Raw genomic sequence first — 22,477 nt, 5'->3', positions numbered from 1 at the left:
TCTTTAACACACCTGGCACTTTTCTGGGCATGCAGAGCAACACAAGTCCAAAAGATTTGTTATTTGTGGGAGAATTTAAAAACCAAACACAAAGGGAAGGTCTGTGGCAGTTCCTCACTTCTGGTACAAACTAACTCTGCCAAATCAGGAGTTTTCCATGGATCTCAGAAGCAGGGGTGGTATTGATTTGTTTTTGTTTTGAGTGACAAACACCAACCTCTGTGTAACACCTGGACTACAAATGCACCAAACAAAGAAATGTGGAAACCCCACCTTAAACCCCATCCTGTGAGTTTTCAGAGCACATCAGCCTGTTTGGATCCTCATCAAACAGAGCTCTGCAGACTATAAATTATAGAGATGTATAAAACACACCCACCAGGTGTATTTACCCCCCTCCAGCATTCCCTGCACCCCCAGCCTGTCCCCAAAGAGCCACAGGTATCAATCCAACAGCAGGGCAGTGTTTATTTCACATCACACCATGATCCTGAGTGAGCACCACCTCAGCAAACCCAATTTGTGGCAGGAAGGGAGAAATGAAACCGTTCCACGTGTGAGGACAGGTGAGTGACCCCGTGCCAGGCAGGGCATGGCAAACAGAACGAAGCAGAGGTGCCAGCCCCAACAGAAACCCCGAGTCCCCAAGGGCAGCGGCTCCGTTTCAGTGTGTGGAGCCCCAGTGACACCTGGTGGCTGCAGGGACACACCGGGAGCCCCCCAGGCTTTGCACAGCGCCGCTGCCTCCTGCTAATTAACAGCCCAAATGAACTTCTCTGGAGCTTGCTGCTGCTGGAAGGCCCTGTCACTGTCACACGAGTCAGTGACACCCAAATGCAGAACGTGCTCCACACACAGGTCCCCTCTTGTCCGTTCACAGGTTCTGCTCCCAAAACTGGGGGAAATGGGGATCTTGGACTGCTCTGCTCACAGGGTGTACACTGTGATCTTGATGTCAGTGTTCTCAAACACCTCCTCAAGGATGGCTGACACCTTTTCCCACTGCAGGCCATCGAGTCCACATCCAATCCTGGAAAACAAAGCACCAAAAAAGCCTCTTTGGGCCTTGTGCTGTGCCCAACCAGCTGCAGTTTGGGGTGGCCCTGCCACAGCTCCCCATAAACCCACAGAATGTGGGGAGAACAAGGAAACAAATGCACAGGGAAATGCAAATTAGATTTGCCCAGTTGAACAGAGGAGTTGGATAGAGGTGGACGCTTGAATTCTTATTTCACAGCAGAAGATCATCCCTCAGACATCCTTCTAGAAATGAAACTCCCAACATTGCTATCAGCTGCTGAGCCCCTCACCTGGGCATGGAGATGTCGGTGACTCCGTTGTTCAGGCAGTGAGCTCTCATGGCTTCCAAACTCTTCTGCATGCTCTCATAGGTGGGCTTGTGAGAAACCTTCTGCTTTGTAATCTACAGAAAAATGGAAAAGCTCAGCTGTGCCTTGGGCATCACCCCTGCAAACCTCTGTCTGTTATAAATACAAAACACATTCCTTGATATCCCAAAACTCCACACCCAGACTTGCCTCTGTGGAAAGACCTGAGTAAAGAACATTTCACATCTTAAAACACTCTAATTTAGCAGCCAGCTCTGTCCATGTAACGGTGAAATGCAGATGCACACAACAGCTTGGCTGCTCCTCACAGACAATGCTTAAGGACACACCTCTTATTGAGAGGAACATTCCAGTGCTCGATGGGAGCCAACAGGACAGAGAATATTTATTCACAAGGGCCTAGAGTGACAGGACAACAGGAATGGCTACACATTGCCAGAGAGCTGGGTTAGATGGGATATTGGGAAAGAATTGTTCCCTATGAGGGTGGTGAAGCCCTGGCACAGGCTGCCCAGAGCAGTTGTGGCTGTCTCATCCCTGGAGGTGTCCATGGCCAGGCTGGACGGGATAGGGGAAGGTGTCCCTGCCCAGGATGAGCTTTAAGGTCCCTTCCCACCCCACCATTCTGTGATTCCCTGATTCCATGAACACAACCAAAACCCCCCTATCTATTAATGCGACAGTTTAGCTCCAGGGAGGTGCCCCAGTGCCACCCCAGCCCTTACCAGGTAGTAAATGTAGCGGTCATCCCTCTGCAGAACCGCCACCTCCCCCGTCTTCTTCTCTAAAGCACAAAAACCAAGGTGTTTTTACAACAGCCACACTCCATAGCCCCACACAGCTCCAACACCCTCCCTGCTGGAAATCAGGAGCTCCTTCAGGCACCACTCACTTTGATCCAGGAGCTCCTGGACGCCTCCAAACTTCTTCTTGAAGAGCACGGCGATGCCGGCGCCCATGCGGCAATCCTCGCTGATGCAGTGAGCCAGGGCATCCGTGCTCGGGCACGAGAACAGGTCCCCCTTGACACACCTGATCTGCAGGGCAGGGCAACAACACCTCCTCAGAGGGCACACAGGGCTCTGGTAACCAGGGAATGGGCAGCAAGAGGGGCAGGGTTTGAGTTTGTTGTGTGGGGTGTAAGCGTTTGAGCTGGCACAGGCTACAAACCCAAGGGAGGGAATTACAAACCCCATGTGTGGAATTACAAACTCCACAGACAGAACTACAAACCAAATTCACAGCATTACAACCTCAATCCAGAGACTAACAAACCCATTATAGAGAATTACAAACCAAATACATCGAATTACAATGCCAATACAGAGAATTACAATGCCACTACAGAGAATTGCAAACCCACTACAGAGAATTACACACCCCGTACACAGAATTACAAACCCACTACACCTCCTCAACAAGATAATTTATGAGCATCATGTGCCAGCTCAGCAGGTAATCTTACAAAATCAAAGCTTAAAAGGGTAATTATGTGACAGGGAGCACAGCTGGATTAGTGAAACCCCTCCAGCAGCACCGAGGTGCTCAGGCAGGCAGGTGAGCTCTGTGCTGCTGCACAGCACCTGCCCCACTGACATTACACACAAAAAGCACACGGATTTCAGCACTGGCAGCTCTCAGAAGCTGCAGGATGCAGCCACTGCCGTGCTGTCAGGGCTGTAATGAGAGGAAAGCCTCTTTGCACAGACAATAATATCCCATGTAACCCATTTCCTACGCACTCTCTCCTGATCCTTAGACAAGTGGGTGGCCATGGTAACGTGGGGTATGGAGAAGGCTCCTGCGGCTGGAAAGATGAGAGAAAAACAATTATTAGGAACCTCAAGCTAGGCAGTAAGAGTGTGTTAGAGGGGGCGAGACTAAGCCTAACTGATCTGTGACAGCGGGACGTCTATGACAGATGCCGGTGCCTCTGGCCCGGGAGGAGGCCCCAGCCCTGGGTCACCGCACAATGAGCACCCCCAGGCTGCCGCCCTCCTTCTCATCACCCTCATCACCATCATCACCCTCCTCCTCCTCCTTCCCCTCCCCCCCCTCAGCGCCACTCGGCCGCCGCACCCGCGGGGCGCACAGCGATCAATCGGGCCGGGCCCACGGCCTGCGCCACGCCGAGCCTGCCCAGCGCCGCCCACATCGCTCCGGCCGAGCCGCAAGGGCGGCCCCGCCTCACGGCCACAGCGCCCCGCCTCAGCCGGCACGGCGGCTCCGCCTCAGGGGGACATTGGCGGTACCGCCTCAGCCTCAGCGGCTCCGCCTCACGGCGAAATGGCGGATCCGCCTCGCCGGAGAGTTGGCGGATCCTTCTCAGCCCACGCGGCGGTATCGCCTCACACAACACGGGGGTATTGCCGCACACAACACGGCGGTATCGCCTCACACAACACGGGGGTATTGCCGCACACAACACGGCGGTATCGCCTCACACAACACGGGGGTATTGCCGCACACAACATGGCAGCCCCGCCCCACACAACATGGCGGCGGCGCGCGCGGGCGGACCCGCTCCACGGTCCCAGCCCAGAACATTCCGGGCAGGGGGCGGAGCTTAGAGCTGGGCGTGGCCCGCCCCGCGCGCGCGCGCGCCACGGTCCCCGCGCAGGCGCAGCGGCGGCGGGCAGGGCGAGGCGCGCGGTTGGGCGGCCGCGGCCGGGCGGGGCCCCGCCCCTCGCCCCCTTTGTCCGCGGTTGGGCGCCATTTTGCGCGGCGGGCGAGTGCGGGCGCTGATTGGGTTTCGGGGCCCCGCGGCGGAGCCAATCAGCGCCGGGCGCGGACCGGGCAGCGCGGCACGGTGAGCGCGAGCGGCCAATATGGAGCCCCCGCGCGCCGGGATTGGCGGGGCCGCGGCCACTCAGGGGCTGAGGGGGGAACCGGGGCCGGGCTCGGTGCGGCCGCGCCGGGGCCGCGGGGCGAGCGGGGCCGCGAGCAGCGGGGTCGGGTACTCCGCGGCCGGGCGGGGGGCGCGGGGCCCGGCGCCGCAGGGGGGCCCGGCCTGTTCCCCCGGCGCGCTCCGCCCCGGGAGCCTCCCCCGTCCGGTGCCGGTGTGCGCGGTGCTGCTGCCCTGATGTGTCCGGCGGCAGGGCCGGGGGCTCGAGCACACCGGGAGAGCCCCGGGCCGGGGCTTCCCGCAGTGCCACAACAGCCCCGGCTCATCCCTGGCTTCCACAGCCCGGGCTCCGCATGTCGTGCTCCGCCCGCCCCCGTGTTAAATCCCAAATCCCGCTCCGGTGTGGGCGTGCGGTGTCCCGGGAGCGGTGGATCCCGCGGAACGGAGCTCGGGGACACGGCTCGAGCGATGCTCCGGAGCTCTCGGGCTGTTCGTGGCACTGGTTCGCTCTTGGTGTGGGTTGGTTGTATATATATTAGTTATGTAAAATATATATATATTTATATATTATGTCCATAAATATGTCTTTATATATAATATATTTTTATATATTTATGTATAATTATTTTTATATATTTAATGCATAATTATATATATATTACTGCTGCTGGGACTGCAACACTCCCTGGTTCCCAGAGCATTCCTGGTGAGGACGAGCTGCCCATGAGTTCACTGGGGGAGGAGCTGCCATCCATCCTCTGCCATTGATTGATCCCTGATCATTAATATTTAATTTGGCTGCTCTGTGTTTAACGAATGGGATGAGATAATCCCTTGGATGGTGAGGATCCAAAACCTTGTCCAGAACTTCAGGCAGCTGCTGCAGAGTGTTGGGATTATGGAACAGTTAATGTTTTAATTAAAAAAAATTAATTTAGAGCAGAAATGAAGAATCCAGTGTGAAATTGAAATGGGAACCTGACAGCAGCATTTTCAGAAAGAATATTCTATCTTCTTTTACTCTGGCTTTGAAAAAGTCTCAGGAAATGGGCAAAGGATGGGACTCAAACAGCAGCAGTAACCACAGCAACGGGTACAGAGAGTCTGTGACTTAATCCTGTCAGCATTCCTTGAAAAATGGAGGGGGCCAGAGGTTTTGTTGCTTTAGCCTTGGAAAATTAAAGTTCCCGGCTGTGGTTTCATTCAGCAGTGTAGCAGGACCTTGTTCAGTCGTGGCATAAATCAAACACCTCACTAAGGCAGGAATTCTGCTGCTGTTGGGCCAGTGAGGAGAGAAGCAGTGGCAGGGAAAAGATGTTTTATTTCAGCACAGATGTGTGCAGGGAAAGGGCCAAGAAATGAGGGGCAGTGAGAGGATGGAGGTGCTGGGAAATCTGCTTCCCAAAATCCATGAAGGATGTATTTGAGTATAGAAATATTTGTTTAGAGAAGAAATTCCTCCCTGTGAAGGTGAGGATTAGGAGCTGTGGCTGCCCCTGGATCCCTGGAAATGTCCAAGGCCAGGTTGGCATGGTGGAAGATGTCCCTGCCCATGCCCCTTCCCACCCAAACCATCCCATGAGAGCAGGAGAGGGCAGAAAAACAACAACAAGGAGAGAAACCTTCACAGCTCTGCTGAATTCTTGAGGTGCAGTTCAATTTCACACCTGGAGGTTTTGCATTTCCTGAGCTTTCCCAGCAGTGCCACTCCCCGTGTGGGCACCAGGCTGTGCAGACTCACAGAACTGGTGAAATCCATGAAATTTGGGCCAGAATTGAGGTGGTTTTGCTGCTCCCTCAGGTTGGATGGGCCTGAAGGGTTTCTTCTGTTTATTGCTGAGATGGAGCAGCAGAAAATCCCTGGGGCAGCTCCTGGTTTGCTTGGCTTGGCAGCTGCTGGGGACAGCAGGGATTGCCAGGCCTGGGGACATCAGGAATTGCCAAACCTGGGGACAGCAGGGATTGCCAGGCCTGGGGACATCAGGAATTGCCAAACCTGGGGACAGTGGGGATTGCCAGGCCTGGGGACAGTGGGGATTGCCAGGCCTGGGGACAGCAGATCACCTGATTTTTGTTTTCCCTGCAGGGCTGAGGCACCATGGAGCAGTACACAGCCAACAGCAGCAGCTCCACGGAGCAGATCGTGGTGCAGGCAGGGCAGATCCAGCAGCAGGTATGGAATGGGGGAATGGGGGAGTCCTGTGCACCCCTAAGATGGAACAGTTGGGATAAACACCAAAGATTTCCTGTAATTCCAAGGAAATGAGGGATCTGAACTGTTCCCTGAGGGGAGGTGGTGCCAGAGCCTGAGCTTGGACAGTGGAACATTCTCAGCTGGGAGTGAAAGGGCACCTGGGGACAGCAATGGCCTCTGTGGCGCTGAGAGATCCAATTTCTTATTTACCTGTGAGTAACCCAGGAGCCATGTGGATCCAAACAGCAAATACATCCCAGCTTGGAAAGAACTTGGTTTCAGCAGCACAATCCTGATCCTCCTGGGTACCTGCTCACCTGACTTCTGTCACTGATGGCATCTGCCTGGAAGTCAGAGTAAATGTGGTTTTAAAAATTAAATATTAAAATCATATAATATATATTTATTTAAAATTAAATATTAAAAGTAAATATATATATTTAAAATGAAATAAAAATTATAAAATTTTCTTTAAATACAAAAATGTATATAAAATTAAAATTAAAATGCAGGTGTACAAGTGACCAAATTTGAGTGTAGCAGGAAGTTTGTAAACCGGTAGTGACATGGGGAAAGTAAAATATAAAAATATATTAACACATCTCTGAAAATGGAGGACACAGAATATTAACAGGAACAATCAGTTGTCCACAAGAAAAATTCCCCCAAAGTTGAAATAGGTTTTGTTCAAGCCCACAGAGGTTTCCTCCAGCTTTATCAAATGAACATTTATAGAGATTCTTTGTTTCAGAACAACAGGTGGATCAAAACAAACACAGAACAGGAATTCAACCAACCAAGGAGCTTTGGATGAACTCATCTATCTCACAAAGAAATTCACATTTCAGTGTGGAAACACCAGGGCTGAGTTTGGAGGGTTTACTGATTTTGGCTGTTCAGCTTTCCATATCCAGATGTGGGGGTGTTTTTCCAGCTGCTGCTGAATTTTTCTTGCACCTTCTGCTCTAGTTTGGGGAGGTTTGGTGGTTTGCCATGCAAAGGGCAGAGCCACTGGATGATGTTTTCAGGGAGCTCTGCTTTGCTTTGTCCTCAGGAGGGACCAAATCCTTCCCCTGGGTTTAGCTGGAGTTGATTTTTCCAGCCAGAACAAGATTGCACTTGAGATTAAGACATTTTATATTAAGGATTATCTGAAATAGCTGTTTGCAGCAGATAACCAAAGATATAATTGGTTTATTGACATTTTCTAGGTGAAAAGGAGATAAACACAACTCTTGGCTTTCATTTTCAGTACAACTTCTTAAAGCCTGTGTCTGATGTGGAACATTTTGCTAAAATCAGTTGTTTTACCAGGCTGTTACAGCACTTGGGAGGGAGCTGTCCTCCATCTCCCCATGCTAACACAGTTACTGGGATTATTTTGGGACTCTTTGCTAAGAGGCTAAAGATAGAAAAGGCTTTTAGCTCTGACTGCTCCTGCAGCCTCCAGACTGTCCCTCAGGGTCACTGGTGGGCAGCCACCAACACAGGGGTGGCAGAGATGAGCTCAGGAAGGGCTTTGTTGGGACAAACAAGTGTGCCCAAAATCTGGAACCTTTCACTGTGCCAAAACCTGGGCAGTGAGCAGACTGAAACCCTGAAACTGAGCTTGAAATCCTACAAAATCACCTGCCCAAAATCACCAATTCCTGTGAGTTGGAATATTTAAACCTGAAACCTCAAAACTAAACCCCTGAAACTGTGCTTGAAATCCTGCAAAATCACCTGCCCTGTTCCCTGTTATTGGAATATTTAAACCTGGAACTTCAAAACTAAACCCCTGAAACTGAGCTTGAAATCCTGCAAAATGCCCTGTCCTGTTCCCTGTGAGTTGGAATATTGAACCTGAAGTTTCAAAACTGAACCCCTGAAACTGAGCTTGAAATCCTGCAAAATCACCTGTCCTGTTCCCTGTGAGTTGGAATATTGAACCTGAAATTTCAAAACTAAACCCCTGAAACTGAGCTTGAAATTCTGTAAAATGACCCATGCTGTTCCCTGTCAGTTGGAATATTGAAGCCTGAAACTTCAAAACTAAACCCCTGAAATTGAGCTTGAAATCCTGCAAAATGCCCTGTCCTGTTCCCTGTGAGTTGGAATATTGAACCTGGCAGTGCAGTTCCAGGGAACTCCATCCTGAGTTTTGCTAAAACTCCCATTCCTGGTGTTCCTGGAGCAATGTGTGTGATCCCCTCCCCTGTGGCAGCAGTGTGTTGTGCATTTCCATGTTTCAAGCTCTCCCTGTTCCTGTTCCCATCAGCAGGGAGGTGTCACAGCTGTCCAGCTGCAGACTGAGGCCCAGGTGGCATCGGCCTCAGGCCAGCAAGTCCAGACCCTCCAGGTAGTGGTGACCTCTCTGATTGTGTTTCTGAGCACTGCATGCCCCTCCCCAGCAGCACATATCTAATGCTGTGTTTTCCCAGGGCTTCCAGGAGGGGCAGGGGGATGTGGAGCAGGAATTTCTGCTGGGTGCTGCCTCTGGGCTTGGCATTGGAGCTGTTCCCACTGGTGCATGGCAGGAATAAAGTCCAGGGAGATTTTAAAGTTCTAAACAGCAAAATGAGGAAGGAGCAGTTGGGATAAAACCCAAAGATTTCCTGTAATTCCGAGGAAATGAAGGTTCTGAGCTCTTCCCTGAGGAGGGCTCTGCCTTCACCACACAGAGCTGGTGCCAGAGCTGAGCTTGGACAGTGGAACCTTCTCAGCTGGGACTCAGAGGGCACCTGGGGACAACATTGGCCTCTGTGGCACTGAGAGATCCAATTTCTTATTTACCTGTGAATAATCCAGGAGCCATACAGCAAATACATCCCAGCTTGGAAAGAAATTGCTTTCAGTGTGAAGTGTCTTCCTTAACTCACCCAGGCTTTCCAGGAGCTCTTTGTAGAGCAGTTGACAGACCCTGGGCAGCTGTGGCAGTTTTGCACTCAGGATTTTGGTTTTGTTTGGTTTGTGATTCTTCAGAGCAGGGTGGTTCCAAGGGGCTGGGATGGCCCTGCCAGCTGCAGAATCAACACAGCATTTTTTATGTTCAGAGTTCAACTCTCAGATGCTGCCTCACTTGGATTGCTGGGCTCACTGGGACCTCTGGTTGTTGTTATGTTCTTCCCACCTTTTTTTTTTTTTTTTTTTTTTTCCTAGTTTGCCTTGCTGTGATTCATTAACAAAAATCCTGGAATGTCTCTTGTTTTCCTTTCTGCTTCTTGGACATTGTGCTGCTGCCTGTGCTTCTCTGTGCTGACCTGAGCATGCTCCTCCCTGTGTGACCCAGCCCAGGGGCTGAGGGCTTTGGATGGGACAGGGACAGGCTGAGGGACAGAGTGGGGACCTGCAAACTCCAATTCCCAGGGCAGGATTTGGCTCCTCACCCTCTGGGGTGTGAAACTTTGGTGGCTTTACCACATTGTGATGTTCTTGTTCCTAAACAAATCAGATTTTGTGATCCCCGAGTTCATGAGATTCATTTTGCATTTAGGCTGTGGAGGTAGAGTATTTTCCAAGATGTGTGTGGGGAATTTGGGGGCTTGGCAGGTGAGAGGGTTCAAACAGAGAGGTTTTCCCCGTTTTTTTGTTTTCATGGGCCTTTTTCCCAGTGGCCAGAGAGAGACCAGGTCCAAGAGTCCAGAGATTCTCAGCCCGAAGTTACCTCAGAATCCCAGAGTGGTTTGGGTGGGAAGGGAGCTTAAAGCTCACCCAGTTCCCACCTCAACACCTTCCCCTACCCCAGGGTGCTCCAAACCCTGTCCAGCCTGGCCTTGGACATTTATATTTATATTTATATTTATATTTATATTTATATTTATATTTATATTTATATTTATATTTATATTTATATTTATATTTATCCAATCTAAACCTTTTTAGGCCCAGAAGTGGCTGCTGCCCATCCACTTTGATTTTTCCTCCCTGAACTCCATTTTGTGTTGCTCCAGTTACAATTTGCCTCAATAACCATGGAGAATTTCTTCTCCAGCACATCCCATGCTCCATCCGTGTCAGTTTGGAAAATGAGAATGTTGTAGGCATAAAATTGAAGAGAGCCACCTCAGAACCTCCATGTCAGAAGAGTTCTCTCAATAGGAACCTCAACTAGAAAACCTAACAAATCTCAATAGGAACCTCAACTAAGATTCAGTAGTTATGAGGTGAATAATGAAGTTTTTTATCCCACTTTGCTCTTGGGCTGTGCATGAGAAATGTGGCTGGAAAATGGGATTTTCTTGCTTTATAACAACCAGACTGCAAGAGAAGCAGATAACTCACTAAGCCAGAGCTGGTTTGAAGCAGCTCAGTGCCCGTTCCCCACAGACAGGGCGGGCAGGGCTGGGCTCTGGGGCAGCTCTGGTGGGTTTTTCATTGTTGTTTTGTTGTTGCAGGTGCAGGGGCAGCCTCTGATGGTGCAGGTGAGCGGGGGGCAGCTCATCACCTCCACGGGCCAGCCCATCATGGTGCAGGCCGTGCCCGGGGGCCAGGGCCAGACCATCATGCAGGTGCCCGTGTCTGGCACACAGGGCCTGCAGCAGGTGAGACACCTGGGGACACTGCACAGCTCTGGGGTGCTGCCACTGCCACACAGGGCTCTGCTCAGCACCCCAAACCCAGCCTGAGCTGGTGCTGGGTGCCTCTGGGACAGTGGCAATGAGTAAAAGTCCTTTATGAACTGGTTTGTTATGGCCTGGTGCAAAGATTTTAGTGCTGAAACACAGCTGGGTTGGTTTGGGGTTTTTCATCATGGAATGATTTGGGTTGGATGGGATCTTAAAGCTCATCCAGTTGCACCTTCCTGGCATAGGCAGGGACACCTTCCTGTGGGGATAGGGGTACCTCTGATAAGGATACCTGTGATAAGGGTACCTATGATGTGGGATACCTTCCCACAGAGCAGGGTTTTTGTTGAGCAAAAGCAGGCTGAGGTGGTGCTTGGTGGCTCTGGCACAGTGGGAATGAGTGGAAGTCCTTTATGAGCTCAGTTTTTATGGTTTGTGGCTTGGTGCAAAGATTTTAGGTCAGTGCTAAAACACAGCTGGGTTGGTTTGGGGTTTTTCATCATGGAATGATTTGAGTTGGGTGAGATCTTGAAGCTCATCCAGTTGCACCTTCCTGCCATAGGAGGGATACTTTCCTATGGGAATAGGGATATCTGTCATGTGGGATACCTTCCCACAGAGCAGGATTTTTGTCTCTTGGGATATTTTATCTGGCCCTTGCAATGTAGTTGAGAATCTGGTGCCGGTTCAATTTATGGCTTAGAAAGAGGATTTAAAAAAAAAATATTTAAGAAAGCTTTTAGAAGGTAATTTGTGCTTGAGCCCCTCTAATGTGTGATGGCTGAAGGGGGATTTAAACATCCCTGTTGCACAGAAGGCAATAGTGAAGGAGGTACAGAAAATTGAATTTTTTGGAAGTAATTACTTGTTTAAAAGACAGTTGGTAAATTTAAGGAGGTGGTTGAAGTGTTGCTGAAAAGCAAAGAGAAGAACTGTGACCATGGCATAATGAAAGTGCCCTGATGATTTAGGAACCCAGCACAGTCCAGGAAGGCAAATGATGTCTTGGTGTTTTGAGAGGTTTATTTAACATTTCCTTTGTTGCAAACCACTGTAATTTGTATGAGGTTTTCTCAGTCTGGTTGGTGGAGGAAAGTCCATAACTGTGTTTTTAAACACAAACTTCAAACCATATTCCAGCTCTTCTTTTTCAATCTAAGAATGTTCCACAGTGGTGGAAAGACTGTGCAAAGCTGAGGACAACTTTATAAATCCCAGAAACACTTCTGAGTGCTGGATAATGAACACCCCTCAGATGTCTTAAATCTTAGTCCTCCTCTTCCACCTGCCTGTTTGTTCCCAGTGGATGTGAATAATTGATTTCTCCTGGGTGATTTATTGTGCAAGCAGTGCAGAGCTGCTGGAGCACGGTGACACAGCACTCTGCTCCCTCTGCCCTGTGTGGCAATCCATTCAAACTCCTCATTCTCAACTGGAAAAAGAGAAGACTCCCTGCTTCCTTTTTCTGTGCAACAGCAAATCACCCTCAGAGATGACTTGGTCATGCTGAGGCTGAGGAGGGAGAAATCAGAGGCATAGTTAATGTTCCTTTCTGACTCTTTCTTCCACAGATTCAGTTGGTCCAGCCAGGTCAGATTCAGATTCAAGGTGGGCAGGCTGTGCAGGTACAGGGGCAGCAGGGCCAGACCCAGCAGATCATTATACAGCAGCCCCAGACTGCAGTTACTGCTGGCCAGACACAGGTAACTGCACCAGCATGAAAGGCTTTTCTGCAGAGGAACAGGAAGAGAAACTTTTAAAGATGTGGTTAAGTAAAAAAAAAAAGGAATTATTAATATTGAGGAGAACTTGAGAATAAGTGTCATGTTTCTGTAGTGTTTCATACATGACTCTGGGGCAGAAAAATCAGATTGCATGTTTTTCTCCATCGTGTTTCTGTATTTTATTGGTTCGTGGTCGTTTTTGTCTCTCTGTTGAATTTTGAAAACATGAAGCATTGCTAATTCCATACTTGGGCCATTGTGTGCAGTAGTCCAGTCACACCTGGGGTTTCTGCTGATGCTTTGGGTTAGGACCAAAATTAAATTTTGGAGCAGAACAGTTCTTCTTTTCACATCTTCATAGTGAGTCAGGAAACTTAGAATTTGGGGTTTTTTTCATTATTGAACTGTTGAAAAATGCATCTTACATGTGCTTCAGGTGTTTGATCTCCAGGTGTTTGCTCTGTGCTCCAGCCTGTTTCTTACTGCTGCTAATGAGGCAGCAGAAATAGACACCTGGAACACCTCAAGCACCATGTGTTCATTCAGGAATTGTAAACACTGGGAAAAATAGGCAATTAGTGACGTTTTTGTGCTCTTTGTTGTGTTCAGACCCAGCAGCAGATTGCAGTGCAAGGCCAGCAGGTTGCCCAGGCTGCTGAGGGCCAGACCATCGTGTACCAGCCTGTGAATGCTGATGGCACCATCCTGCAGCAAGGTAGGAGGGCTGGGAGGAGCCAGGGCACCTCCTGGAGAGGCTTTTTATTTATTGAGGTGTTTGTGTGCTCTGCAGGAATTCACTCCAGAAACAGAAAATCTCCTTGTCTCTGGCAAGGCCTGGTAGAATAAAACCCCTGAATTTTGCTTTTCCACCTCAAGAGTACGTGGTTACTCACAGTGAGGTTACAAATGCAAAAACCTGATGGAATTCTGATGGAATTTAATCCCTCACTGTAGCACTTTCCTGACTCTCTGCATGATTTGGAAGGATGAATGAGTAAAACACAGAAGTGGGACTAATGCTGTTCCCTTCTTTTTGTGTGCGTGTTTCTGTTTCTTTTTTCCTCTCTCTCTCTCTTTTTTTTCTTTTTTTTTTTTTTTTTCCCTTTCCTTTTGTTTTCTACTTCCTTAAAGTTACAGTCCCTGTTACAGGCATGATCACCATTCCTGCAGCCAGCCTGGCTGGAGCCCAGATTGTCCAGACAGGAGCCAACACCAACACCACCAGCAGTGGCCAGGGGACGGTGACAGTGACACTGCCAGTGGCTGGCAACGTGGTCAATTCAGGGGGAATGGTCATGGTAGGTGTGAAATCCCCACTGCTGCCTCTGCAGGCTGAGCTTTGAGGTGTTTTGTACTCAAATCTTTTCACAAGGGTAGGGATGGGGTAGTGGGAATGGCTTGAAGGGGAAGGAGGGCAGGGGTGGGTGGGATGTTGGGGAGGAATTTCTCCCTGCAGGGTGGGGAGGTCCTGAGGACCCCAGAGCAGCTGTGGCTGCTCCATCCCTGCCTGGAGCACCCTGGGAGAGTGAAAAGTGTCCCTGAAGGTTGGAATTGGGGGATCCTAAAGATCCCTTCCACCCCAAACCATCCTGTGATTCCCTGGTTCTGTGATAAACTTTTGTCTGAGATTGAGATACCATGCTCAGTCCTCTCTGTAAGTTCCATTAGTTTAAAGTTTAAACAACAAAAGTTTTCAGCTCCAAAGGACTGGATCCTGCTGTGATCTTTGCTCTGGACTTTCTCCCACAGCAGCTCAGAAATGTAGAAACTGAAATCCAAACTGAGCTGTGAGCTGATGAGCAAAGGTTTAAATATATTTATTCACTTCTGATTTTCTTGAGGATCCCTTAGGATTTGTTTCCATCATTTATAGAGGTTTTTCCTGCCAGTTCCTGTTTCTTTGTGGTGTGAACCTCTTGAATGTTGCTGGTCCCCACTAGATGTCAGCAGCTCTGCAGTGATGCTCTGAAATGAAATCATTGAAATAAAAGATACCCAAAAGAAAGGGAAGCACCAGCCATGTCCTGTTTGTTTAATGGTCCAAGAAGCAGCAACACAAGGAATTGTATTGAAATGTTACCTTTATTATCACAGACACATTTTATGAAAAATCCTTTTGCTAGGATTATTTCTCTTAAGAAGCTGTGAGGCCTCTGGAACAAAATGTCAACACTGATCATCTGCTGCTGTGGAGTGCAACAGGTGCATCTGGGATTGGTCTCATGTGGTTGTTTTTAATTAATGGCCAGTCACAGCCCAGCTGGCTCAGACTCTGGTCAGACACAAGATTTTATTATCATTCCATTCCTTTCAAGCCTTCTGATGAAATCCTTTCTTCTATTCTTTTAGTATAGTTTTAATATTAATATAAATATAATATAATATAATATAATATAATATAATATAATATAATATAATATAATATAATATAATATAATATAATATAATATAATATAATATACCATCCTTCTGAAACATGGAGTCAAGACTCTCATCTCTTCCCTCATCCTGGGACCCCTGTGAACATCACCACACTTTATCAGGAAAAGCCAGCAGGACTGATGAGGAATTGTTGGTGTGGGTTGGTTTTGCATAGGTTTGGATTGGTTTTGCATAGGTTTGGATTGGTTTTGCATAGGTTTAGATTGGTTTTAGGTGTATTTGCAGTTTGAGAGCAGCTTCATTGCTCCTTTTCATTTAAGCAGCCGCATTACTCGAGCAACACCCACATTCTATTTCAATATTGAGCTTTTGAATGCCATTTTTTGTTGAGTTTGTGTGCTGAGCTGCAAGCACTAAACCCCCCTGTGTGTACAGATGGTGCCTGGGGCTGGCTCAGTCCCAGCCATCCAGAGGATCCCCTTGCCTGGAGCAGAGATGCTGGAAGAGGAGCCCCTGTACGTCAATGCCAAGCAGTACCACCGCATCCTGAAGAGGAGGCAGGCACGGGCCAAGCTGGAAGCAGAGGGAAAAATCCCCAAAGAGAGAAGGGTGAGGATAAAACTCAGATTTAACACAAAATTGCTCTGTGGCAAAGGCACAGAATCCCAGCTGGGCTGCAAAATGAGGGTTGGAATCTTGGTGTTCCTCTGTTTTACAGTGGTTTGGTTGTTAATGTGCTGCATCAGAGTAAATTTTTAAGTGCTTTGCTTATTTTGGGTTTTGGGAGTGTTTGGAGGTGTGTGTGAGCATGTACTGATTGTCAGCACAGTGTCTGTGGGGCAGGGGCTGGATGGGGACTGGAATTTCCTTTGGGGAGGCAGTGACTGGGAATTTCTTCTAGGAAGGCAATGACTGGGAATCTGTGGGATAGAAGATGGATGGGGACTGGCAATTTCCTCTGGGAAAGCAGTGACTGGGAATTTCTTCTGGGGAAAGCAGTGACTGGGAGTCTGTGGGGTGGGGGATGGATGGGGACTGGGAATTTGCCCTGGAAAAGAAAGCAGTGACTGGGAATATGTAGGGGGATGGATGGATGGATGGATGGATGGATGGATGGATGGATGGATGGATGGATGGATAATTGGATGGATGGATAATTGGATGGATGGATAATTGGATGGATGGATAATTGGATGGATAATTGGATGGATGGATGGATGGATGGATGGATGGATGGATGGATGGATGGATGGATAATTGGATGGATGGATAATTGGATGGATGGATAATTGGATGGATGGATGGATGGATGGATGGATGGATGGATGGAGGGGGACTGGGAATTTCCTCTGGGAAAGCAGAGACTGGAAATATGTAAGGCAGAGGACAGATGTGGATTGGAATTTCCCCTGGAAAACCCATGACTGGGAATTTCCTCTGGGAAGGCAGTGACTGGCAGGGTTGTGGGGCAGAGGATGGATGGATGGGGACTGGAATTTCCCCTGGGAAGGCAGGGATGGGATGGGATGGGATGGGAGGAGTGGCTCTCCCTGAGCTGCTCTCCCTCCCTCCCTCCCTGCAGAAATACCTGCACGAGTCGCGGCACCGGCACGCCATGGCCAGGAAACGCGGAGAGGGCGGGCGCTTCTTCTCCCCCAAGGAAAAGGACAGCCCTCACATGCAGGTGAGTGGGGCTGGGGGCAAATCCCCTGTTTAACCCTTCAGGACACACACCAGAGGTGTCTGTGCTGCTTTGTTTGGGGTTTTGGGCTTTGCTGCTTGTCCCTCCCTCCCTCTGAATATTTTATCTGCTGCCCCTTGGCCCTCCCTGCCTTTAGATTTATTCCAAGCATAAAATAAATAAAACCTGGGAATAAACCCTCCTGTCACTGCTTGTGGAGAGCAAGGGATGTTTGCCCTGAGGAATCAAATGACAGTAATGTGGATAGAAGTGTGTTCACTTTGTAGTTCTTAGGATAAATGCACACAAACATCGTGTGTTTGTAAAACAGCCTTTCTGCCTGGGGACTGGGCTGTTCTTTCAGGACATCAATTAAAGGTAGAGACTCCTTATCTTTGCATCTGATGGAAAATTAAAAAATGGGAATATCTGATTCTTAGCTGCATCTTGATTTGCATAAAAGGTGCAAGGCATTTTTCAAAGGAGGGGACTTAATGGAGTAGAATGAACAGGTTCTGTGGTTGCTCAGTGCTTTAGAGCAGTCCTGTGCCCTTAGGGAGTGTTTCTTATTTTGAACCAAAATCATTCCTAGATACTGGTCCTAAATACCAGAAACAACAAATTCCTGGAAGGTATTTAGGATTTTTGTGGCCTGTAAAACCCAGGAAAACCAGGACAGTTTTGGGGCTCCCGGGAACTGCAGGAGTGTCTCCTCCTGATGGTTGTGTGTGGGTCTCTCTGCTTCATGGAAAAATGTGAAATTTCCACCCTTTTGTGTCTGCAGGATCCATCTCAAAGCAATGAAGAAGCAATGACACAGATGATCAGGGTCTCCTAACCCCTGCTTCCAGGGCAAAACACCTGAAGGGAATTCCCATCCCTCCTGCCAGCCTGCCCAGAGTGCCCAGTGACCCTTGGAGTGGGACAATCTCCATGCCACAGCCTGTCCTTTTCCCCAGAGCAAGCACCACGTGTTGAGGACGTGCTTGAGGTTTCAACTCTTCCACCAGAACCTTTCAGACCTCCTTGGTGCCCTCTCCTGATCCAGCACAGGGAATTCAGAGTGCGAGTGCTCATCTCTGGTTTTTCCTCATTTTCCCACCTCAGTCCCTGTGGCTGGTGCAGCTCAGCCCTGTCCAGGGACAGATTCCAGCTCCTCCAGCAGCACTGAGCGGGGCTGGGCTTGAGATTTGTTATTCCATCCACTCCTCACCCCTCTGGACTGGGTTTTCCCTGAGCTGGGCATTGCTGTTGCACTTCTGGCCCTGGCAGAAACTGAAGGGGATTCTTTTCAATTCCACCCTGTAAATGTGTAAAGAAGCTCTTCTCTGGGAAAGGTTCAGCCATCCAATCAATGCTAGAAATAGTCAAGATTCCTGCAGGACTTGATGTGTTGTGTCTCTGTTGCAAGTGGGGTGGGAGAGGGAGATGTGGGGGGGATTGGGTCAGTGAATCAGTCTCTGGCTGGGTTTGGATGTTCATTGCCAGTCCTTTTGCTTTGGAAGAAAACTGGATGCGAGTGTAGAAAGGATTGAAACTTTTCAGTGACTCTCTTCCAAAGGATTTTTTTTTTTATTTTTTATTTTATTTTTCTCACCTGCCAGTGAAATCCATGGTTCCTCCAAGAGATGTGGAGCCCTCAGTGTCACAGAGGTGGCACTTGGCCGTGGCTGGGATGGAGTTTCTGGTGCCTAAATCATTTCTGCAATTCCAAGGGATGATTCAGGACAGCAGCAGCTGGGGCAGCTCAGCCTGAGCTCCCTGAAGGACTCAGCAGATACTGAACCTTTCATGCTTTTTATAAATTAAGCTCTTAAAAACCAAACAGAAGTGGCACTTAGCAAAGGAGCAATACTTACATTATTAAAAAATAGGATTTTCCCATGACCTACAGCTGGCTTTGTCTGAGCATCTCCCCAGAACAGTTTTAATTTAGATTCTAAGCCTGCTCTATTATAATTTGAATTTTGGTGATGGGAGCAGTAGTTACAAGCATTTAACAGGTGATTTCTCACCAGTGCACTGCTCACCTTGATGAGTTACACAGCTGCTCTGCTGGAGTCCCAGAATTTCCAGGTTTTTGTGTCCTGTAGCTCAAACTGGATCACAGCAGTGAAATTTGGGGTTGGGAATGTGCTGGGTGAATGGGAACCTGGCCAGGTGCAGCTGAAGAGTGAGGAAAAGCTGCCAAGGATGGCTGAGACTGTGTCAAATCCAGTGAGTGCTGAATTGAAGTGACAAGGAAATGCAGCTGGGAAAAGATGGAAGGAAATATAATTTCCAATTTACTGGAAGCTCATGGCTAAAGACAAAGTGGAGGACAAATCAAGAGGATACAAAAGAACAGAGCGTGGAAAATGCCATTTCCTTTGGATGAAATGAAAATCCTAAACCTGAGAGAGGAGGAAAGTTGGATGCTTGTTGTGAGCAGGCAGTGCTGGGGAGGAGGGAGCCTGTTCAGGGGGAAGGGCAGGAGGAGCCTCAGAGGGGTTTGGGGTTGGATCTCCAAAAGCAGCTGAGCTCCTTGCTGTGATCCTGCTCCTGTGAGGACACTCGGGGACATCTGCAGCTGCCCTGGCTCCTGGCAGGCAAATAAATCTCCTTTCTTTCCGTTTTCATCCCAAGTCAGATGAGCAATCTGACACTCTGCTCACAGCTCTTAATTAGGATTTATTTCTAATCATTCCAAGGGCGTTTTTAGCATGGATGGCATCCTCAGGGCCTCTGGTTGCCTCTGCCTTAAACCCTTGCCCAGTTCCAGCACTGGTTTTGCTCAGCTGGCACCTGAAGCTCACCCAGCACTTCCTGGGCTCTCCTTAAGGGATTTTAGTTGAATTTGCAGCATTACTGTAAATATTTTTTTTTGAGCATCTGTACATTTTGTTGGTGGAATATTTGCTGGAGTAAAACCCTCTCCATGATATTTTTTGCTCTTCAGTTGATGCTAAATCTGCCCTGAAGCATCTTTTTGAGAGCTGGAAATTCAGGAAGCAAGATTGTTGCTCTGACATAGATTTTGTTTCATTTTTTTAAAGAAATAATTTACTTTTCTTAAAGAACTTGTAAACTTTTTTTCCCAATATCCCTTCATATCTAGGTTCTCTGATCTGCTGTTGTAGGTTGTGTGTGAAGAAATATGGATTTGTGTTCTAGAAAGTCTTACTGTTAATATTTTAAATAGTGATGTGAAAGCCCAAGTGCTCCTATTATTTTTTTTTAATTTGTTTTGTGTTCTGTGTATCACTGCTGAAAGTTGTGTTTATTTGGTGAGGTTGGAGCCAGCAGTCAACACCACGGTACCAAAAATATTTGCTTTATTTTCCAGGCAAATCTGTGAAAACTGGAGAAATGTCCAGTTCAAACCTCCCTAGTAATTAAAATTCTTTATAGATTGGCTACACTTGAGTAAAAACTTCACTTTAGGAGTGAGTTTAACATTCTAAATTTCACTTTTGGAGTAAGGATGAAAGAAGAAGTTTGGGGAAAAATGTGTTTGATTGACCCAGAGCAGTGAAGCATCAAACCCATCAAAACCCAGATTTTTAGGAGTGTAAAGATCAGGATTTGGAAGAAAATGGTCCTCAAGTGATGCTAAATGCATGTTAAAAAGAGCTGAAAAATCAACTTTTCTTTGTGGGAGGGTCCTGAGCTTAACGTAACGTCAGGCAAAGTTTGTACATAGTTCAAAGTTTTTAATTTTTTTTATATGATGCATTTTTTCAGGTGTATTTTGGTCTTTAATAGATGCAATTGTAAGTACTGTGTACACTCTCCAGCTAATAAAATTTATAAACTGAGAAGTTTTTGCTCTTTGTTTTGGGAATTTTGTGATGGGCCAGGGGAGGGCAGCACAAACTCCACACCAACATTTCACCATCTCAAAACCCCCGCAGCACAAAACTGGCAGTCATGAATTCTTCCCAGAATTGGTCAACACAATGATGATCACACAAAATAAAACCCTAATGCAAACAAACAAACAGAAAAAAAAAAAAGGAAATGACAGCGTGTAAGATCAGAGAATGGGAAGCTGGGCAGGAAATGAGGAGAACAATCACGCAAGCCTGTTTAGGAAGTCAGAAATCAGTTTCTTCAGCTATTATGATTTAATTTTCTAGGTTTTGGGGTGTTTTTTTCCCAGACAATTTGCAGTAGAATTATAAAATAATCTTGGATATAATGGTAAAAAAAACTTTTGTGGCCACATCAAAGCAATCAACAAGAATTCACTTTTCTCTCTCACCCTCACCTTCAGAGCTGCAGGATCACTCGGAGAGCAGAGTTTATCCAATCCAGGATCCAATCCCTGCCTTCCCACCTTCCTTCCCTCCCCTGCCACCCCCTATCCAGGCTGGAATCTTCCTGAAATCTTGATATCCAAAAATTGAACCCATTTTTGTGCCCTGTTCAGCATCCTCGGTCTCTAGCTCATGGAATTAAGAGGAAAATCTCAGTCAGCTGAGTTTGGGGATTTATCCATAATCCCTGAGGGATGTTTTGCTCATTTCACCACGATCACAGGATTCTGCAGTTGGATCAACAGGGGTGTAATTTGTAATAAAGTCAAGCTGGATTTATCCTGGAGGACAGGTGTGTGTTAATAAACAACAAACAGGGAAATACAGAGTTATTTCTTTGGAAAACAAATCACTACACTGGAGAGTAAATTCCACCCCAGGAGCTCAAGCTGATGACAATTGATACTATAAAATTGACAAATATTTTCCAAGCAGCCCCTTGTTTATTAGAACATGTCAAACGCATTCCTTGTCTCTCTGAAGCCCAGGAAAAATCTCATAGGTTTAAAATAAAGCAGATTTTTTTACCACTCTGCTGAATCTCATCAGAATGGGCAGTAATTGATACTTTTTTGGTGAATATTTAAGTCCAGAGGAAGGAGCTCACTTGGCCTGGCTGTGGTGCTCTATCAGCTGCTGCCAGACACGAGCAGTTTCCTCTATTTGGGAAATAGCTCCCTGCTATTTAAAAAATAGAGTAACTTGGAAATGAAATGCACCCCAGCTTTCCTCTGGGTTTGCCCACCTGTGCTGTTAGAAAAGTGCAATTATTTTCCAGAATTCTGCTTCTTTCTTTTCCCTCACCCCATGCCCACCCTCAGCAGCTGGGTTCAAACCGAGCTGGGTGGTTTTAACTGAAGTGGTTTTGGTTTGAGGACATCAGCCCTGGTTCAATCCACAGCTGCAAATATTTCCTCCTTGCCTCACGAAATTGGGGAAGAGCAGAGGGGATGTGTGGTGAAAGGGAATGTGAGCTCTAATGGGGCTTTGATCAGAGTTACCTTGAATTTGGGGCAGCATTTTGCACCAAACACAGGGCTGGAGTTTCCTGCTGGCCCTCACAGGATGGGAGCAATGAGGGACAGGGAGTTCCTTTTTTTGTTGTTTTTTTTTTTTTTTTGCAAACAGCCCCAAAAGTTCTGATGAACCTCGAGTTGTGATTCATTGAGGGGGAAGAGAGGAAAAAACAAATCCTGTCCAGATCACAGAGCCAACGTCAGCACAGAGGGAACAGGGGAAGGACAGAACCAGCCCAAGAAATGTTTCTGCCCCAAACCCATTTGCTTTTGATTAATACAATCCTACCAAATTACATTCATTGGTTTTGAGGGTAATCAGAAAGTTATTGATTAATTTCTTTTTATTTCAGATGGCAAATTCCTCTCTGTGGATGCAGTCATACAAGTCACTGTCTAGACAGAAGACAGTAACCAACACAGAATTTTTTCCTCAAAAGT

General features: G+C 47.7%; 2 protein-coding genes across 2 annotated transcripts; one reads left to right on the top strand and one right to left on the bottom strand.

Moving 5' to 3' along the window:
• Positions 1 to 444: 444 nt before the first annotated feature.
• On the bottom strand, positions 445 to 3,512 carry OARD1 (O-acyl-ADP-ribose deacylase 1). Its single transcript, XM_058819449.1, has 6 exons — positions 3,429 to 3,512; positions 3,092 to 3,156; positions 2,242 to 2,386; positions 2,075 to 2,133; positions 1,311 to 1,423; positions 445 to 1,030 (listed from the first exon to the last, which is right to left on the bottom strand). The coding sequence occupies exons 1-6, from the start codon at positions 3,502 to 3,504 to the stop codon at positions 928 to 930; spliced, it is 561 nt and encodes a 186-aa protein (XP_058675432.1). The 5' UTR covers positions 3,505 to 3,512; the 3' UTR covers positions 445 to 927.
• A 565-nt stretch (positions 3,513 to 4,077) lies between these two features.
• NFYA (nuclear transcription factor Y subunit alpha) lies at positions 4,078 to 20,518 on the top strand. Its single transcript, XM_058819311.1, has 10 exons — positions 4,078 to 4,158; positions 6,281 to 6,367; positions 8,649 to 8,732; positions 10,765 to 10,911; positions 12,507 to 12,638; positions 13,269 to 13,374; positions 13,791 to 13,957; positions 15,477 to 15,650; positions 16,624 to 16,725; positions 17,507 to 20,518. The coding sequence occupies exons 2-10, from the start codon at positions 6,293 to 6,295 to the stop codon at positions 17,558 to 17,560; spliced, it is 1,041 nt and encodes a 346-aa protein (XP_058675294.1). The 5' UTR covers positions 4,078 to 4,158; positions 6,281 to 6,292; the 3' UTR covers positions 17,561 to 20,518.
• The last annotated feature ends 1,959 nt before the right edge of the window (positions 20,519 to 22,477 follow it).

The sequence above is a fragment of the Ammospiza caudacuta genome, chromosome 24 (assembly GCF_027887145.1).
Source record: "Ammospiza caudacuta isolate bAmmCau1 chromosome 24, bAmmCau1.pri, whole genome shotgun sequence".
Taxonomy (NCBI): domain Eukaryota; kingdom Metazoa; phylum Chordata; class Aves; order Passeriformes; family Passerellidae; genus Ammospiza; species Ammospiza caudacuta.
This window is presented reverse-complemented; position numbering and strand designations above follow the sequence as displayed.

What these genes read in the sequence shown, in the direction of transcription:
- OARD1 (XM_058819449.1), bottom strand. Translation starts at nt 3,504, where the DNA reads ATGTGGGCGGCGCTGGGCAGGCTCGGCGTGGCGCAGGCCGTGGGCCCG. An exon ending in GATCGCTGTGCGCCCCGCGG is followed by an intron (nt 3,157 to 3,428) that starts GTGCGGCGGCCG and finishes TCATCTTTCCAG; the next exon opens with CCGCAGGAGCCTTCTCCATA. An exon ending in ACCGACATCTCCATGCCCAG is followed by an intron (nt 1,031 to 1,310) that starts GTGAGGGGCTCA and finishes TTTGTTTTCCAG; the next exon opens with GATTGGATGTGGACTCGATG.
- NFYA (XM_058819311.1), top strand. Translation starts at nt 6,293, where the DNA reads ATGGAGCAGTACACAGCCAACAGCAGCAGCTCCACGGAGCAGATCGTG. An exon ending in TTACTGCTGGCCAGACACAG is followed by an intron (nt 12,639 to 13,268) that starts GTAACTGCACCA and finishes TGTTGTGTTCAG; the next exon opens with ACCCAGCAGCAGATTGCAGT. An exon ending in AGGACAGCCCTCACATGCAG is followed by an intron (nt 16,726 to 17,506) that starts GTGAGTGGGGCT and finishes TTGTGTCTGCAG; the next exon opens with GATCCATCTCAAAGCAATGA.